The sequence below is a fragment of the Vigna umbellata genome, chromosome 3, assembly GCF_029865625.1.
Source record: "Vigna umbellata cultivar VRB3 chromosome 3, Vumbellata_1.0, whole genome shotgun sequence".
In the NCBI taxonomy this organism is placed as follows: Eukaryota; Viridiplantae; Streptophyta; class Magnoliopsida; order Fabales; family Fabaceae; genus Vigna; species Vigna umbellata.
Window position 1 is genome coordinate 34,153,157 of NC_142167.1, and position 21,051 is coordinate 34,174,207.

Genomic DNA, 21,051 nt, shown 5'->3' on the forward strand with positions numbered 1-21,051 from the left:
ACCTATTAAAATGAGACAGACTCCAGAATAATAAAACCAATTCCAGAATATTTTAAGTACCAAGAGGTCAGACTAACTCAACTTGGATGAAGGGACATCAAGGAGAATACTTAACTACATAGGGAACCTTTTATTCGAAAAGAACTGGCTGCCAGTCAATGACCGAACGCACCAATACTCATTTTACTAACTGTTTGAACGAACGCTATTTACGTTCGGTAAGGAATTAAAGATAAGGCCGAGCGTTCAATCTAGGACCGAACACTTCATTAAAGCGAACGCTAGGTAAATGACCGAGCACCAATCAGGACGAACGCTTGGTATAAAACCGAGCGCTATTTAGGACGAATGCTTCGGTATAAGACCGAGCGCTATTTGGGACGAACGCTTCGGTATAAGACCGAGCGCTATTTAGAACGAACGTTCGGTATAAGACCGAACGCTATTTAGAACGAACGTTCGGTATAAGACCGAACGTTACGTATCTTTAAAGTTTAAAGTATTATATATCGCTGAGCTGAACCGAACGCTCAGATATTCAAATGGGGACGCTCGTTCTCGAGCAGAGTTCTTTCCAAATGAAAGAATTCCATTCTAAGTTATTTTAAGAAAAACCGAACGGTCTAAGATCGTACGGTGACGAGCGTCATTTATCAAAGGGCATAATTTAAGTTGCAGAATTCTCAACCTTAACAAATTTTCCAGATTTCAACATTTTAACTTATACTTTATACTTCAGATGATTCTCAAATTTATGAATTTTATAACTTTCACTCCCAAATTAATTCACGTTCAACAATCAACATATTAATAACTCATACATTATAATATTCATCCATCATTCATACATATCAAACCAACATGCAGTTCAACAACCCAGAAATCATATCCGATATCAGTGAACGTTCATAACAGCTCAAACATCATACTTTTCACACATGCAATTCAGATCATACAACATGCAGGTATAAATTAAACATATAAGCTTCCCTTACCCGATAGCAGTGTTCGTTCTAATGCGAAGATTGGGTTTGTCTCTTACAGCGTTCTACCCTCAGTTTCACTAAACACTCTCACTTGATCTAAACACCAAAACCAGAAATTACTCAGATACAGTCCATGCATGAACCGAGAGCATGGTTTCACATGAAACCCTAATGGACAACTACTAGAAAAGGGAACTTACCAGCTTAGATTCCAATTCTGCTCGGTCCAAAAGGAAGATCACAGCAGGACGAACACTCCTACGGTGCTGCAAACGTGATCGGAGAAGAGATGTGAGTTTTACAGTAGAGAGAAGTTAAGGGTTTTTAGAGAGAAGTTGGAGAAGATGAAAGGGTGAGTTTCGTGAGGAAGAAGGTGAGTGATTGCAGGTGGGAGAGCTTTTTCGAAAACTAAAGTTTTGTTAATTTCCACGCCCCACGGACGAGCGTCTCCCACGTTGACACCTGCACTCTCACTTCTGATTTCAGAAACTTCTCTCGCGACACGTGGCGTGCGTGCATGTGAGGCTTGGTGCGTTTTTAATGTTTCAGAGGAATGATGGGGTGGTGTTTTCCGTGCACGTCAGAGAGATGATATCAGATTGGGGAGTGGTTTGAAATGGGATAAGTATGGATGTGGTGTGCATTAATGGTGAGGTGTCAGAAATTATCTTTGCTAATTATCAAGGGTCTCACACTTGATATATTTAAAGTTTTAAAAATAGATGAATGAAACAAATTGGGTTTCCATATAAAATCAAATATAAGCTTATAATATAATAATAGCTCATCTACACTTTTAAAAATTAATTAAGTCTTTAATCTATATATATAATTAGTTATGCCGTTTATAGTTTGCGAATTTTATAAGCGAGTTCAAGTTAATTTACTGGTTCGAAGTCAAAGAAAAACAATATTTTGTATCGATTTAAATAATTTCAGGTACTCCTTATAAGTTGCAGAAGATCAAAATTATAATTTCTAATTTAAGACTCCAACTAAAAAATTAATCAGTTCAAGGTTTTTGTTTTTAAAAATATTAAACCTTAGCCATTAATACAATGGTTTACTGTAGAATGAAAAGATTGAAAAGTTTAAAAAGAAAAAATAATTTCAGTACAACAAAATGCAAAAAATGTGTATGTAATCATGATTGAAAGAGACAGGAAAGAAATAAATGTGCACAGTGAAAAAGATAATGAAGATAATATTAGTAAACAACATATTGTATGAATAAATGTAAATTTAATGTTCAAAATACTAACGGTGATGCAGAGTCTAGAATTCCATGGACGTCTCTTTGCCCTTATCGTCTCAATTGAACAGCCGTGACGAAATGATAGTATAATAATAATTATTATTATTAATATTATTGTCATACTAATAATATAGGGAGGATAATGATAATTTATTAGACTAAAATTTTTTATTGTGGGAATTTCAATTTCTTTTTTTGTGTGCTCTGTCTTAGTATATTAAAAAGAAAGAAAATGGTCAGTGTTTCCGTGCTAAAAGAAAAAAGAAAGAGAAATTGAAAGATAAGCCCGGGATTGCGGTGACAAATCCATTTTGCACACCTCATTGGAAGAAATACCGAACATCTACGCATACCCTTATAATAGTATGCTGAAGTGATGTGATGCCTCTGTGTTGTGTGTTCTGTGTTTAAGACATAAATGTTTTTTTTTTTGTTTTTTCTATTGGTTTACATCTTGAGATGGATTCATCCATCACCTTCGATTGTGTTGTGCTGTGTGTTGTGTATGTGTGACATCCCAAAAATACAGTATTAAACCATAAAATCAGAAAATCACATTTAATAATAATTCAATACAGTTTTCCAACTAAAAACAAAAATAAACGAACGAACACTCAAGGACGAACGTTCTTGAGTACAAATCCAACATTTCGGACGGATGTGCAAAAGCCGCACGTCACACATAAGAGTTTACAAATTAAAACCGAACGTACAATAGACTTGACCGAACAGTTTACACATAACAATTACCGAACGGTCGAAATAACTTAAACGAAAACAAGAGATGGTCGAACGACCACTCACGCCAACAACCAGTAGCCGAGCTTCTCACTGCTCGGTCTTCACTTCAACTTCTATCAGGTTCTCTTCGTTCAGCGCCTCTTCCAAACGCTCATCTCCCTCTGCTCACATCCACACGGATGATCATTGCAATGACAAGACGGACGTACATGACGAGACAACACAAGGAAAACACAGGGTAAGCTTACGTAATTTAACTCATGCATCAACATACAATTTCAGGTAAACAATTCAACATACATGCATATCTCAACATACACATTCATTACATAACAACCCATTTTAACGTACTCACTAAACAAAATTCGACACTATTGACTGTCCGGACTGTATGAACTCTGTGTAGCTTCGGTGTTCGTGCACCCGGGTGATGTAGTAACTGGAACTCTCATCAGCTGCCACCCGAGGTTAGCCCTATCTGCCCAAATAACCACTAGGACTAGGACCTCCTGCTGTTCCCACACATGACGTACCCTCTCTACATGAGGACGAGTAGTCACGGAACATCAGGATGAACAACCGGCTAAGCTTACCACATTCATACATTACAATTCTCAATAATCAAATTCTGAGTCGTTCCTCCCCGGAACGCTCTTTCAAAAGTCACTACTTTCCATTCATCTTTCATCATTTACTATTCATCATTCACTGTTCATCAATATCATGAATTACCGAACGTTCCATTCCTAGGAGACAGAGGACGAACGCTGTTTTGCGAGGCCAAAAGACGCTCGTTCGGATCAAAGAACGAACGGCAGAGTTACAATTATGTTCGAAAGTAGCCAAGTATAGTACTGTTCATTGGACGAACGCTATTCTGAGGTAAAAGAGTACGAGCGCTCAAAATAATACCGAGTGTCATTTACGACGAACGCTCAGCATAAGGCCGAGTCTCATTTTAAGCGAGCGCTCTGTATAAGAACGAGCCTCATTTAGGACGACCGCTAATTTCAAAACACAGCAGCATTCTGGACGAACGCTCACATCAAAAGCGAGCGCCATGTTGGACGAACGCTCGGTGTGAGACCGAGCACCAATTTGAGCGAGCGCGAATATCATTTAGAGCGAGCGTTCGGTATAAGACCGAACACAATTTTGAGCGAACGCTCATTATGAAACGAACACCAAACAGAACGAGCGTTCAATATAAGACTGAACGTCAATTAGGACGAACGCTCAATGTGAGACCGAACGTTAATTGGTACGAACGTCACGTATGAGACCGAACGTTTAATAACCCATATTTGTAGGACTTGAAAAATAAACTAAGATACTTTTAAAGAAGTATTTTCGAACGGGAAAAATAGACTGTTACATATACACATACAATTACAAAGAGATAGAAGTTTATCAAAAATGTTAGGTTCAACAGTGTTTGACCGAACGCTCAATTAGACCATTTTGGAGTGAGGACGCTCGTCCTCAATTAACGAAAACCGAACGGTCAATGACCGTTTTGTACGAACGTACAATTTCATGGAGAATTCATTTTCAGTTACATTCCAGTATATTTCTCATCATAAACTTTTCATAGCTTCATTCGTTCATATCAAAATCAACTTCCACATTTCATACGATCCAGATCATCAAATCTCATATATTTCATACATCATACATACACTTATTCACATATCATTTCCATTCAACAAATAACGAACGTTCACATAGCCAATCATAGCAGCATCAAACAGTAAAATGACGAACGTTCATTCATTCATACATCATGCCTTACTTTCATGCAATTAAATAACGAACGTTCACATAGCATACATCAAACCAGTTAAATTAAATAAGCTTCCCTTACTTGGAAAATGACCGAACGTCCACAAACGCACCACACTCTTCTCCACTACAGTTTTCCCCCGCTCGTCAACGCTCGTTAAACCAAGCTACAATGAACGAGCCCCTACACCAAATCAGATCTATACGTTTCTAACAAGGATGACGCACGTACGAACTTAGAACTGAGTTCACGTTCATGAAAAACGAACGTCAGAGAGAGGGAAGGACTTACCAGCTACACTTAACCGAACGTTTCTTCTGGAAGTCCTGGTCACCGTACGTCCTTCTATGGTACCGGAATACAGATAGGGGGAGGTGAACGGTGGTTCCTTTAGAGAGAGAAGGTGTAGAGAAGGTAGAGAGAAGGAGGAGAAAATTCTTGGAAATTTGGCAGGGAAGGTGCGCGCAGGGGGAGTGGTGAATAAGTTCAAAATCTCCAATTTGTTTCCACTCCCGTCCAGCGCCCGTCCAGTCTGGCAGCCACTTTCCCAGGACGGCGCACGTCCCCACTCTGCGGCGCACTCCACGCTCCTGTCGGCCATGCTGGACGGTCGTCCACTCTGCAGTCGCCACGTGTCTTCCACTTCTGATTACTGACTCAGCTCCACGTTCGATAAGCGGCGCTCGTTAGTGGATGTCGGGCGCTGCTGTCGCCCATGTGCGTCGCTGAGGTGGCGCGCTCTCCAACTGCCACGTTTTTTTTTTTTTTTTTTTTTTTTTTTTTTTTTTTTGGTTCTCACAGTATGTGACTCTTGATTCTGTCCACCACAGTCAAAGAAAAAGTAGCTTTCAACCCTGTACTGGAATGGTGTATATTTTATTCTGGTTTTAAATCTTGTACACAAAATTAATGTAGTTTAATTGTCATTAAAAAATGTTTAAATTTTTTAACTGTTTGTACATGTGTACATTTACTTTTCGTATCTCCACGTCCAAGAACTGGCTTTTGCACCAAAGTAGGCAAATATGCCTCTAATATTACCAAAATGGGCAAATTCAAACCATATTACGAAAATGGGGAAGTCGTGAGGGGCCCAAACGACTTCAAATGAAGAAGTCGTGCCCCTCCTGCACGACTTCACACTGTTCATAGCAACAGTGTTGAAGTCGTGCACCCCAAAAACGACTTCTGGGTCCTGTAATCGATTACCATTTTTTGGTAATCGATTACACAATGTTGAAATCCTGACCCCTGCAAGACTGAAAATGGACGAGCGTTCAATGCAAATGGACGAGCTTCACTTTCGGTCAAATTTTGCCTATTTTGGTAATAAAGAAGGCATATTTGCCTACTTTGGTGCAAAAGCCCCAAGAACTAGATCTCTTCAGCAGCCAACAGACACAGAATTTACAAGACCGGTTTTTGCTCCTTATCTTAAGCTTCTGTAAAAGTTTTATCTCGCCTTCACACAACATTGCCACCTACCATTTGCTGTAGTTTTTTTGGTTTTTCAAATCTTGGGGTTGTTGAAAGTTTTGAACTTTCTTGATTCAATTGCAAGTATGGTCTTGAATGCATACTTCTAAGAAAAGGGTACCTTTCAACTTTTTGAACGCTTCTTCTTCGTCATGTATGTATCTATGTACTTGATGAGCATGTGCTGCCTCGTGTCATTGGATGTGTGAATTTTCTTAACTCATTTCACAGAGGTCATGCATTATTCTGGCTCCTACTGCTGCTTCTCTTTGCATCCAAGACCTGGTGTCGGTTTAGACTTAGAATTCCTGATTCCGGATTGTTGAAGTAAGTAAACTTATTACCAGTGTTTGGTTAATGGGAGATTTATTATTCAGTATTCTCTTGAGATTTATTAGTGTTTGGTTTTTCTTCCTTAATTTGAATTTTCTTGAAGAAATTATGGTTATTGTATTGTAACATCCCAATAAATAGAAATCTCCATTAATCAGAACTAATTACATTTACAGAAAATACAGTGCAGTCTTTAAATATAAACAGCAGCTGCTCAAAAGGATACAGCACGTACATAACAGTATTTACAGTAGTTTCCGTGTTCAGAAATTCAGCCAAATTAAAAAAAACCAGTTCTGATTAATCTATTCTGCACAACCGTATACAGAACTGTCAAAATACAGTACATAAAAATCTAATATCTACTACGGAACTAATCCCTACTGCTCCGATTTGACTTCAACTTCCACCAAGGTGGCATCCTCCAAATTTTCTTCTTCCAGCAATGATTCCAAGGGTGCTTCGCCATCTGCTCACATCCACAACGGATGATCATTGCATTGACAAGACGGACATACAGAAACAGCAGACAACACATGGAACATTGCAAGGGTAAGCTTATATTGTTTAATAAATACAACATACATACAGTTCATGATTCAATTCACACATTCATCAAGTAACTTAATCATATAATTTAACATATAAATATATATATATATGACAGACCGTCCGGACTGTATGAACCATGTAGTTACAGGCGTCCTTGCACACAAGTGGTGTAATAGCCGGGATATACCTAATCAGCTTCCACTTGAGGTTAATCATTCGCCCCTGCTAAGTGAGAGATACGAATGACCTCCTGCCATTCCCACACATGACTACTCCCTTCTACGTGAAGATGAGCATCACGGAATATCAGGATGGACCAAGCCAGCATTAACTAACCACGGTCATACTTTACCAATTCCATATTCAATCATATATGAGACGTTCCTCCTTGGAACGCTCGTTCAATTCCATAATCGTATAATCATATCACATAGTGTTCAACCATCAAATCCTTTCATAGTTATAATCTTTCCATTCTGTGTTCCACTCTCTTAACATTAACGTCATGCATTCTTTGATCAAATAAAACGAACTTATTACAGAACCTTTGATTTCACGTTTCTGAACAAAAGAAACGAACTCTTATTCATTGATGGACGTTAAGAATTCTTAAAGAATTTAAATGAGATTGAATTTAGAAGTTCAGAATAATACTTAGAAGATGTTGAGTACAAGAACTTTAGGTTGAATCAAAAGAAATAAATATCTTACAAGAATAACTTAGATAAATAACCAGAATATTTAAAGTACAGAAACAACTCTTACTGTCAATGAATGAACGTTCAGAAATTTACTTTGGACGAACGTCAATTACGTTCGCTCAGAATTCAATAATAAGGACGAGCGTTCAGTTAGAAACCGAACCCTGCTTTGGACGAACGCTAGGTCAATGACCGAGCACGAATTAAAACGAACGCTGGATATACACCGAGCGCTATTTAAGACGAACGCTTCGGTATAGGACCGAGCGCCAATTCGGACGAACGTTCAGTATAAGAATGAACGCTCTGTAGAACGAACGTTCGACATTAGGTCGAACGACATTAAGGACGAACGCTCGACTTAAGGCCGAACGTCACTTATTTATAAAGTCTTAAATATTTAAACATTGCTGAGCTAGACGAACGCTCAGACCATCAACTAGGGACGCTCGTTCTCGAGCAGAATTCTTTCCAAATGAAAGAATTCCAATCTAAGTAATTTTACTGAAAGCCGAACGGTTTAAGACCGTACAGGGACGAACGTCCTTTATCAGTGGGAAAGAGTAAATTCCAGATTTTTCAACTTTAACAGAATTTTTCCAGATTTCAAATTTATGAATTTTACAACTTTCCTTCCAGATTTAATACATTAAAATCATACAGATTTCAACATTTGAATCATTCCAACTATACAATCAACATATTCCATTCATACATAATCAAATCAACATGCATTTGAATCAAATCAACCACAACCTGTATAAAGCATATATCAGTATTCATTCATGACAGATTCAATCAATCCACTCATTCCAATTCTATAACATTCATACACCTTTCATACGTATCCAAAGCAACATGCAAATGAACCAGAATTCATATCCCATATCAGTAAACGTTCATAATGCTCAAACATCAGATTTCATATACATGCAACTCAGATTATAAAATCAAGCAGTATGAATTAAACATATAAGCTTCCCTTACCTTATCAAGCAGTTCACTTCAATTGTTTAGAGTTTCTCTCGTGCTCTCACAGCTTTCTATCAGAATTTCACTCAACCACTTCCACTTAATCTAACACACCAAAACCGTAAGCAGATCAGACTTCTAACTCAAGCATGCAACCAGAATTTTGGTTTGCATGAACCAAATGGACGAAGATGCAGAGATGAGAACTTACCAGTTCAGTTCTCAATTCTGTTCGGATCAGAATGAGATTCACAGTGCAGGGAAGGCTTCTATGGTGTCTGAAATAGGATTGGAGGAATTGATAGTGAGTGATCTTAGGGAGAAGATGAACACGGTTTAGAGAAAAGCAGAGAAATCGAAAACAGAAATTCTGAGAAGGAGATGAAGCATGCAGGAGGAAGAGGGAGAGTTTCCAGAATTATTTTTCTCTTCCTATGCAGAATAAACTCCCCAACCTCCACACGCCACTTGTCTCCCACTAACCTTCTCAGAATGCTCTAACCGTGACACATGGCAAGCGCATGCAGTGGAAGTGTGAGTGCATCTTGACGTGTCACGGTGCATTAAAATAGTGATCAGGGAATGAATTAGTGTGTATTAATTATCAGGTTCTCACATTCCCCCTAACTACAAAAATTTTCGTCCTCGAAAATTCTAAAGCTTACCAGGGAATAGGTGAGGATACAATTTCTTCACAGCCTCTTCCACCTCCCATGTTGAGTCACCTGTCTTGGCATTCCACACCACTTTCACGAGATGAACATTTTTACCTTTGTAGAGTCTGGTGCGGCTGTCTTCCACACAAACAGGTTGCATTTCCAGTGTTCTGTCTGGGCGAATTTGGATATCTTCTAACTCCAGTACGTGAGATGGATCAGCTATATACTTCCGGAGTTGAGACACGTGAAAGACTGGATGAAGGTTGGACAGTTGAGGAGGTAAAGCCAGTTCATACGCCACTGCTCCAATCTTTTTCAGAATCTGATAGGGTCCTACGTACTTTGGTGAAAGCTTCTTTGGACGAAGAACTCTTCCCACTCCAGTGATTGGATTCAATCTCAGAAAAACGTGATCACCAGCAGAGAACTCTAAGGGTCTTCTTCTCTTATCTGCATACGATTTCTGCCTGCTTTGAGAAGTCTTCAAACGTTCTTGAATCAGTTTCACCTTCTCAGTTGTTTGCTGAATTAATTCAGGTCCAGTTACTGCAGTTTCACCTTCTTGGAACCAACATAAAGGAGTCCTACACTTTCTTCCATAAAGAGCTTCAAACGGTGCCATTCCTATGCTTGCTTGATAACTGTTATTATACGTGAATTCAACAAGCGGCAGAACCTCATCCCATACTCCCATATGATCTATAACGCAGGTCCTCAACAAGTCTTCAAGAGTTTGGATGGTTCGTTCAGATTGGCCATCCGTCTGAGGGTGATATGCAGAACTCATTTGAAGTTTGCTTCCTAATTCTCCTTGCAATGACTGCCAAAAACGAGATGTGAATCTCGTGTCTCGATCTGATATAATGCTTGAGGGAACTCCATGCAACCGAACAATCTCTTTAATGTACAATTTGGCCAAGTTTGTCATGGACATCTTTAAATTAACAGCCAGGAAATGGGCGCTCTTAGTCAATCTATCCACAATCACCCAAATTGAATCATGGTTTCGGACTGTACGTGGCAGATGGGTCACGAAATCCATGGAGATGCTATCCCACTTCCATTCTGGAATCTCCAAAGGCTGCAGCAATCCTCCTGGTCTTTGATGTTCAGCCTTGGCTCTTTGACAGGTTAAACAGGATGACACAAAACGTGCAATGTCACTCTTCATACCAGGCCACCAGAATGACAAACGAAGGTCATGATACATCTTAGTCATGCCAGGATGCATGCTAAGACGGCTGTGATGTGCTTCCTCCAGGATGATTCGTTTCAGTTCGCCGTCATTGGGAATGCACGTCCTACCACGGTAACGTAGCATACCATCTGTCCCAGCATTAAACTCCTTGGCCTGATCTGTACCAAGCACGTTAAAAATTTTCACCAATTCTTCATCCTCACGTTGCTTCATCCAAATTCTGTCAAACACATCGCTGGAAATTCTAAGATTACAGCACTTTATAACGTTCTCTCCTAATTCAAATTGTAATCTTAGATCTCTAAAACTCTCCACCAAGTTCAGTTCCTTCACCATCATTGAAGAAACCCTTACGGCCTTCCTACTCAAGGCATCCGCAACTACATTGGCTTTTCCAGGGTGATACAGCAGTTCAAAATCATAGTCTTTTAAAAACTCCAACCAACGTCTTTGCCTCATATTCAGCTCCCTCTGATCAAACAAATATTTGAGGCTCTTGTGATCACTAAAGACTTGGAATGTTGATCCGTATAGATAGTGTCTCCAAATTTTTAATGCGAAAACAACTGCTGCTAACTCCAGATCGTGTGTGGGATAATTTTTCTCATGAATCTTCAATTGGCGAGACGCGTATGCTACTGCACGTCCCTCTTGCATGAGCACACAGCCCAAGCCTTGGTGAGAAGCGTCACAGTACACTTCAAATGGCTTGGACGTGTCTGGAATAATTAGAACTGGCGCGCTCGTCAGTTTCACCTTCAGCTCCTGGAATCGCTCCTCACACAGATCAGTCCAAGCAAAGGGTTGATCCTTTCTAGTCAACCGGGTAAGCGGAGCCACTATCTTGGCGAACCCCTCTATGAAACGTCTGTAATAGCCTGCCAGTCCCACAAAACTCCTCACTTCCGTGACTGAACGCGGGCTCTTCCAATCCAACACTGCTCTCACCTTAGAGGGATCCACTGAAATACCTTCAGACGATATCACATGCCCCAGAAACTGCACCTCCTTCAACCAGAATTCACACTTGGACAGCTTTGCGTACAACTCTTTCTCCCTCAACACGGTTAATACTGTTCTCAAGTGTTCTTCATGTTCGGCATTGGTTTTGGAGTAGATGAGAATATCATCTATGAACACAACCACAAACTTATCCAAATAGGGTCTGAATATCCTGTTCATGTAATCCATGAAGATGGCTGGAGCATTTGTCACTCCAAATGGCATTACCACGTACTCATAATGCCCATAACGTGATCTAAATGCTGTCTTCTGGATGTCGTCCTCCTTAACCCTTATCTGGTGATATCCCGAACGCAAATCAATTTTAGAAAATACCGTTGCTCCATGTAGCTGATCCAACAAATCATCTATCCTTGGTAACGGGTATTTGTTCTTGATGGTCAGCTTGTTTAATTGTCTGTAGTCTATACATAACCGAGAGCTGCCATCTTTCTTTTTCACCAAGAGCACAGGAGCCCCCCATGGTGATACGCTTGGTCTAATGAATTGCTTCTCCATAAGCTCTTCAATCTGCTTCTTGAGTTCAACCAACTCTGCAGGTGCCATACGGTATGGTTGAACAGATATAGGGGCTGCCGTTGTCACCAGATCAATGGTGAATTCAATCTCTCTAACAGGAGGCAATCCTGGTATCTCTTCTGGAAAAACGTCCAGAAATTCATTCACAACTGCTCGTTCAATACTGCTCTCCTGGGACGTCCGTGCTTCTGCCAATCCTCCTAATTCCTTATCTTCATGCGTCATGATGAGGAAACAGCTTGCTCCCTCCATGATGTCCTCTCTAAACTGCCCAACAGTGATTGACAGTTCTTCCTCTTCTTCACTGGGAAAAACTAATTCCTTCTTCCCACAATCTATAATAATATGGTTGGTAGCCAACCAATCCATTCCTAGAATTATTTCCAAGTCCTTCAAAGGTAAACAGATTAAGTTCACCTTATAACTATGCCCCTCAACCACAATAGGACATCTAATGCACACGGTAGATGTCCTAATCTCTCCAGCCGCTGGTGTTGATACCACCAAGTCAAACTGCATATCCCTCTCCACTATTCCCAGCTTTTCAACACACGCCTTCGAGATGAAGGAGTGCGTCGCCCCAGAATCAAACAGTACATGACAAGGCATTCCAAACAGCAAGCATTCACCAGTTATAAGATTACCTGCGCTTGCTGCCTCCGCTCCAGTGATAGCGTACACACGGCCTACTGCTTGTGCTCGCCCCCCCCTAGGCTGATTTCTTCCCGTGTTTGGTGGTCTCATCACTGCTCTTCCACTCATATTACACTCGTTCCCCAAGTGTCCATTTCGTCCACATCGGTTGCAGTGTTTTCCTCCCACTAGCTGAGGACAGGATGAACGATAATGCGGCCCTCCACACTGAAAGCAAGTTATATTTCCTTGTCCAGTGTGTCCGACAGGAATCAATGCTTGAGAACCACTCGTATTGGCTGATTGATTTGGACGAGTGTAAGGTATTTTCCTTTGAACAGAACCTCCCCTGGACACAATTGGTCCCCTACTAGCTTGTTGTTGCTTCTTGTGTCGTTCCGCCTCTGCCAAGTTCTTCTCCAACACCTTGGCTCTCTCAACCATAGCAGGGAACGTTCTGATACACAAACTGGAAATTACAACTTTTAGATCACTGCGTAGACCGTTCTCAAATTTTCTGCACTGCCACTCCTCACTAGTGGCCATTGTATTGAAGCGGACAAGGTGTTTAAACTTATTGGTGTATTCTGATACAGACATTCCACCTTGAGCCAGTTGTAAAAACTCCACCTCCTTTGCAAACTTTACGCTGTCAGGGAAATATTCCTCATAAAACTTATTACGGAATACTTCCCAAGTAATAGGGCGGTGAGCGTCTACCAGTATGGCCCTTGTGCTCGTCCACCAATGGCTTGCTTCTCCAGTTAATAAGTATTCTGTATACGCCAACCTGTTCTCATCCGGACACCTTTTGGCGTTAAAAATCCTCTCCATATCCCTTAGCCACTGGTCCGCCTCATCAGGAAGACATTTGCCACTGAACTTAGTCGGATGATGTTGGAGGAAACTCTCCAAACTCCATTCCGTTGCAGGTGGGGCAGCGTTAGAAGAAGATGCTCCAGGTGCACCTCTAGTTGCAGCCAGTATTTCCATCAATTGCCTTTGCGTGTTTTCAGAATGAACACGCGAGGCCTCCAAACCTTGCATAGCAGCTTGGTTTTGCTGCATCAAGGTAGCATTCTGCTCCATTAACGTGGTATTCTGTTGATGCAATCTTTCCACCACGGTTTCCAACAATCTAGTGTTGTTGGACGTTTCGGACTCATTCGGTTGAGGAGGAGGAGGAAGTCTAGGTGCCATTTGTTCTCTGGATGCAGAGAAAAACAAACGAGCATTAGTTATGTCCAAGAGTTAAAACAATAATAACTCATTAAACATGCAATAAGCACACAGCAAAAACACAGTGCACTCATAACCCTACAGTGTCCTTAGAAGAACAAAACTGCTCTGATACCAATAAATGTAACATCCCAATAAATAGAAATCTCCATTAATCAGAACTAATTACATTTACAGAAAATACAGTGCAGTCTTTAAATATAAACAGCAGCTGCTCAAAAGGATACAGCACGTACATAACAGTATTTACAGTAGTTTCCGTGTTCAGAAATTCAGCCAAATTAAAAAAAACCAGTTCTGATTAATCTATTCTGCACAACCGTATACAGAACTGTCAAAATACAGTACATAAAAATCTAATATCTACTACGGAACTAATCCCTACTGCTCCGATTTGACTTCAACTTCCACCAAGGTGGCATCCTCCAAATTTTCTTCTTCCAGCAATGATTCCAAGGGTGCTTCGCCATCTGCTCACATCCACAACGGATGATCATTGCATTGACAAGACGGACATACAGAAACAGCAGACAACACATGGAACATTGCAAGGGTAAGCTTATATTGTTTAATAAATACAACATACATACAGTTCATGATTCAATTCACACATTCATCAAGTAACTTAATCATATAATTTAACATATAAATATATATATATATGACAGACCGTCCGGACTGTATGAACCATGTAGTTACAGGCGTCCTTGCACACAAGTGGTGTAATAGCCGGGATATACCTAATCAGCTTCCACTTGAGGTTAATCATTCGCCCCTGCTAAGTGAGAGATACGAATGACCTCCTGCCATTCCCACACATGACTACTCCCTTCTACGTGAAGATGAGCATCACGGAATATCAGGATGGACCAAGCCAGCATTAACTAACCACGGTCATACTTTACCAATTCCATATTCAATCATATATGAGACGTTCCTCCTTGGAACGCTCGTTCAATTCCATAATCGTATAATCATATCACATAGTGTTCAACCATCAAATCCTTTCATAGTTATAATCTTTCCATTCTGTGTTCCACTCTCTTAACATTAACGTCATGCATTCTTTGATCAAATAAAACGAACTTATTACAGAACCTTTGATTTCACGTTTCTGAACAAAAGAAACGAACTCTTATTCATTGATGGACGTTAAGAATTCTTAAAGAATTTAAATGAGATTGAATTTAGAAGTTCAGAATAATACTTAGAAGATGTTGAGTACAAGAACTTTAGGTTGAATCAAAAGAAATAAATATCTTACAGAATAACTTAGATAAATAACCAGAATATTTAAAGTACAGAAACAACTCTTACTGTCAATGAATGAACGTTCAGAAATTTACTTTGGACGAACGTCAATTACGTTCGCTCAGAATTCAATAATAAGGACGAGCGTTCAGTTAGAAACCGAACCCTGCTTTGGACGAACGCTAGGTCAATGACCGAGCACGAATTAAAACGAACGCTGGATATACACCGAGCGCTATTTAAGACGAACGCTTCGGTATAGGACCGAGCGCCAATTCGGACGAACGTTCAGTATAAGAATGAACGCTCTGTAGAACGAACGTTCGACATTAGGTCGAACGACATTAAGGACGAACGCTCGACTTAAGGCCGAACGTCACTTATTTATAAAGTCTTAAATATTTAAACATTGCTGAGCTAGACGAACGCTCAGACCATCAACTAGGGACGCTCGTTCTCGAGCAGAATTCTTTCCAAATGAAAGAATTCCAATCTAAGTAATTTTACTGAAAGCCGAACGGTTTAAGACCGTACAGGGACGAACGTCCTTTATCAGTGGGAAAGAGTAAATTCCAGATTTTTCAACTTTAACAGAATTTTTCCAGATTTCAAATTTATGAATTTTACAACTTTCCTTCCAGATTTAATACATTAAAATCATACAGATTTCAACATTTGAATCATTCCAACTATACAATCAACATATTCCATTCATACATAATCAAATCAACATGCATTTGAATCAAATCAACCACAACCTGTATAAAGCATATATCAGTATTCATTCATGACAGATTCAATCAATCCACTCATTCCAATTCTATAACATTCATACACCTTTCATACGTATCCAAAGCAACATGCAAATGAACCAGAATTCATATCCCATATCAGTAAACGTTCATAATGCTCAAACATCAGATTTCATATACATGCAACTCAGATTATAAAATCAAGCAGTATGAATTAAACATATAAGCTTCCCTTACCTTATCAAGCAGTTCACTTCAATTGTTTAGAGTTTCTCTCGTGCTCTCACAGCTTTCTATCAGAATTTCACTCAACCACTTCCACTTAATCTAACACACCAAAACCGTAAGCAGATCAGACTTCTAACTCAAGCATGCAACCAGAATTTTGGTTTGCATGAACCAAATGGACGAAGATGCAGAGATGAGAACTTACCAGTTCAGTTCTCAATTCTGTTCGGATCAGAATGAGATTCACAGTGCAGGGAAGGCTTCTATGGTGTCTGAAATAGGATTGGAGGAATTGATAGTGAGTGATCTTAGGGAGAAGATGAACACGGTTTAGAGAAAAGCAGAGAAATCGAAAACAGAAATTCTGAGAAGGAGATGAAGCATGCAGGAGGAAGAGGGAGAGTTTCCAGAATTATTTTTCTCTTCCTATGCAGAATAAACTCCCCAACCTCCACACGCCACTTGTCTCCCACTAACCTTCTCAGAATGCTCTAACCGTGACACATGGCAAGCGCATGCAGTGGAAGTGTGAGTGCATCTTGACGTGTCACGGTGCATTAAAATAGTGATCAGGGAATGAATTAGTGTGTATTAATTATCAGGTTCTCACATGTATTCTGCTTATATTAAAGAAAATTTTAATTTTATTACAGCTGTAATATATGTATGTGTGTGTATGTATATGTATGTATGCGTGCGTGATTTATTTATTTACTGATAGTTATTATGTTTTTTCAGTGTTTAATTGTCTTTTTCTGCTGTGAATCTGACAAGTTTTAAGGACATGTTTGGATGTGTACCAGGTAGATTGGTATTCAATTGCTAAATGTTCAGTGTAATGTTTCTGCTCTTGGCTTTCTGGAGTTTTCGTGGAATTCTATCACACATTCCAGATTCTTGTTTAAATAGGTTTATTGTTCCGTAGATCTGAATCATACCAGTGAGAAGAAATTTGGAGTGAAATTGGGTGTTGGGATTTTGGATTTAACTGACGAGGAGGCTAATTCACGTGTTTGTTACGGTATAGGTGTGAGGTGGAGACCCCTTCAATCCTCTGGCATTTGCATGTTCCGAATTTGAGAAGCTTAATAGGATTTTGCTGAAGAAATTTAGGATCTGCATTAATTTGAATGGGCATTCTGCAGCCGTATGGGACTATAGAGCAGCAACTGAAATTACAAAGGACTGGAATGGAATTGATCAAGTTCTGCTTCGGACCCCAAGGGGTTCTTCGGCACGGGTGAGAAATTGTTCATTGCAAAACTGGTGTCGGTTTTAACATTTGGTAAAGTTATGATTTTAAAATTTACTATGACATCCAATGCGAATTCTTGATGTGGATAACTTGGTCTGTAAAGATATTTGTAGTTTGAGTAATTTAATTACTACGATTACTTAGATTAACTGCTTTTTCTCGAAATTAGGTAAGCTTACATGGGGCGCAGGTCACTTCATGGCGGAATGAGCACGGGGAAGAACTTCTATTCACAAGCAGCAAGGTATGTCTTTCAATTTTGATTGAAAATCAATTTGTACATTTTAAATTATATGAATTTTGTTAGTTGTCAGCGCTGATAAGGAAAACATGTCAATATTTCATAATCTTGCTTTCTGAAAATTTTCATTTTGGGATAATCTGCATTATATTGCAACTGGCATGTGAAGGGCATTTGCCCAAATAATCAATAAATTTAAGAAGAGTTTGGATTTTGATGAATCATAGTATTCTATGCTGTCCATCAATCACATCGATGCAAGAGAAAAACAGGGAAGAATGGTGCATTGTAGTGCTTTTGTCCTTTGGAACCACTGGGGTTGAATACTGGTATAATGAAAAACTTTGACGGCAAAACCAACTTCTTAACTGATGCTTTTGTAGGAACACAGAACTTTAATCAATTATACTTTTTAAAGAGGCAAGTAGTAATAACTAACTGTTTTGTTTCCTTTTCCATTATCTGTAGGCAATTTTCAAGGCTCCAAAAGCAATTCGAGGAGGAATTCCCATGTGTTTTCCACAGGCAAGCTTATTCCTTTTTACGTTCATTTTATATAACTTGTAACATGCATACTTACATATCTTGAGCTGAATTTGTTTCACAGTTTGGAAACTGTGGATCGCTGGAGCAGCATGGTTTTGCAAGAAATAGAATGTGGGCAATTGATGAAAACCCTCCTCCTCTTCCTGGGAATGACTCCAGTGGGAAATCCTTCATTGACCTGGTGCTAAAATCATCTGAAGAAGATATGAAGTGCTGGCCACACAGGTATGAATAGCATGATGTGACAGTATAACAGGGATATCCACTCTCCATGTGTTTGATAATTTGAATCTGGCATATATGCACTCGATATTACTTTTTCCTGTGTTTGGCAGTAAATTTCAAGCAGTAGTAATCTAACGATTGTTTAATAATTGTACCAGTTTTGAATTCCGTCTTCGGGTGTCTCTTGCAGCAGATGGGGACTTGACTTTGATATCTAGAGTCAGGAATATAAATGGCAAGCCATTTAGTTTCTCATTCGCGGATCACACATACTTATTGGTTTCTGACATTAGGTATGGATAATTCTTTGTTGTACTTGGTCTGCATTCCCTTTTCTGAGTGTGTGGGATGATGTCCAACCATCATTTTTCTTTTCCATAGTAAATTGATTGCTGAACACTTGATCGGAGTTTTATTAGCACTAATGGTACTTCCTTGTTCAATATTTATAGTAGACAAATATATTTGGTTTTTGTTCTGAAACGTGTAGTTTCTGCATTTGCTGAATGCTTTAAATTGTGGGATTTTAACATTCAAGCAGATCTTAGAGGACTGTTTCTCTTCTTTAGAAACTAATAACAACTTACACTCTAATCATTTGAAACTAGCATGGATACTCTATATATTAGGTGGATTCTTCTCCGAATACTGGAATTATGAGTTTTATTCATGTCAGTTATCGGGAAATATGTAAACAAGTGATCAGTCGTAATGAAAGTACAAAGTTCTTACACAGCCTATAGAATTTGTAAGCATTTGAAGCAAACTACTGTTTGCAATGCTTGTTACCTATATAGATTCTTGTTTACATATTTTTACTTGAACTACCTCTCTTTTGATTGTTTTAGAACAGGAAATTTTATTTTAAGATTGACAATCATTATTAACGTCACATTAACAATTTTTATAGTGAGATAAGGATTGAAGGTCTGGAGACACTGGACTACCTAGACAACCTTTTCAAAAAAGAACGATTTACTGAACAAGGAGATGCAATAACATTTGAATCTGAGGTAAACCCTTCTAGGTTATATTGATGTTAACAAAATGTAGACATTTATAGTTCCATGCTGCAATTTAAGCTATTACTTCAGGTTGAGATAAATAGAGCACTATATTCCTGGCCTATGCTGCAGTTTTGTCAATCACACACAGTATCCACTACTAAAGTCTTTTGGTTTTGACACAATGAAGGCTAATGAAGATGTTTTTAATATCCATACTTCCTTCATGGCAGGCGGATCGAGTTTATCTTAGCTCTCCAAACATAATTGCAGTGCTAGATCATGAGAAGAAGCGAACATTTGTTATAAGGAAGGAAGGTCTCCCTGATGTTGGTAAGCTCTAAGTAGCAAATTTTTTCCACAAACAAAATACAAACGTAGATAAGGTTTCGAGTTGTAGAAAATATAAAATCAGTCCTTTTCATCTTAACTTTTATGGTGTGTTCAGCTGTGTGGAATCCATGGGAAAAGAAATCAAAATCCATGGTAGATTTTGGTGATGAAGAGTACAAACAGATGCTTTGTGTTGACGGGGCGGTGATAGAGAAACCGGTGAGCTTGAAGCCGGGAGAGGAATGGACCGGTCGGCTGCAGCTATCAGTTGTGCCATCAAGTTTTTGCAGTGACCGTCTTGGTCTTGACAGAAGTGGTCTTTGAGGAATTGTACAAAATGGGTCTGAGTTAATGCTGCTACTACATCCAGCAATGTAGCAGCATCTAGTTGTAGAAATAGTGCTGTTCAGTAGGAGTGTCAGGTTTTATGTTGTTATGATCTTAGGCTAGAAATAGTGCTTTATAGAGGCCTATGTTTTTTGTGAGAATGGCTTTCAAGTGTTACCAGGTCATTAGTCAGTTGGTTCCTTCCGTTCTGCTATGGATGCTCCTTTAAGCATTAGATTTGTTGAGTTGGTGCCGAGTTTATTCTCTCCATGGATTTGATGATATGTTCCACGGCATGGATAATTTAGCTTTGGTGTTCCAATTTGCTTATATTGGATGGTTACGGCTATGATCTGCCTCTCATGACAGAGATAAAACGAGTGATTAGTGGACAATGTGATCATGCATCTTTTTTTGGCATTTTCCATTTTACAGTGATACGTGCATAATTCAATAACCTTCACATAAATTTTGTATACTATCACTGTTTTTATTTCATGGTTAGTTGGCTGAATTATGCTATAAATGGCTTTTAAAGTAATCTAGAAGTCAATATTTTTATTATAAATGATGTTTACAATTGAATGACATTGTCAAGAATTCTGATGTTGACTGTGATGTAATTGAATTCATGTCTGTATTCAATAAAGTGGGTCAAAAGTGGTGCGTCAAAAAGCAATAGCACTTCTCCTGCTTTGTACAAATGGGACCGATGGGCTGTGCATTAAAAGGTTGAAGTTGCTGAGATTCGAGACATTGCGGTTGGTTATTCAAACTATGAATCGGTATTTACTTTTTTCCAACTGAGCTTCATATGTT

The 21,051-nt window shown here is 39.2% G+C and overlaps 1 protein-coding gene and 2 long non-coding RNA genes across 3 annotated transcripts; 1 reads left to right on the forward strand and 2 right to left on the reverse strand.

Moving 5' to 3' along the window:
• Window positions 1-6,703: 6,703 nt before the first annotated feature.
• On the reverse strand, window positions 6,704-9,272 carry LOC148202342 (uncharacterized). The gene is made up of 3 exons (XR_015785313.1): window positions 9,011-9,272; window positions 8,815-8,904; window positions 6,704-7,043 (listed from the first exon to the last, which is right to left on the reverse strand). It is a non-coding gene; the product is annotated as an uncharacterized LOC148202342 (long non-coding RNA).
• A 4,496-nt stretch (window positions 9,273-13,768) lies between these two features.
• LOC148202343 (uncharacterized) lies at window positions 13,769-16,768 on the reverse strand. The gene is made up of 3 exons (XR_015785042.1): window positions 16,507-16,768; window positions 16,311-16,400; window positions 13,769-14,540 (listed from the first exon to the last, which is right to left on the reverse strand). It is a non-coding gene; the product is annotated as an uncharacterized LOC148202343 (long non-coding RNA).
• A 566-nt stretch (window positions 16,769-17,334) lies between these two features.
• LOC148202344 (putative glucose-6-phosphate 1-epimerase) lies at window positions 17,335-20,736 on the forward strand (the record flags this gene model as incomplete). Its single annotated transcript, XM_088110008.1, has 8 exons — window positions 17,335-17,541; window positions 17,726-17,800; window positions 18,266-18,322; window positions 18,405-18,568; window positions 18,727-18,861; window positions 19,479-19,581; window positions 19,806-19,905; window positions 20,021-20,736. Coding segments are annotated over 8 exons (1,050 nt in total), but the record flags the coding sequence as incomplete, so codon positions are not given.
• Window positions 20,737-21,051: the final 315 nt, after the last annotated feature.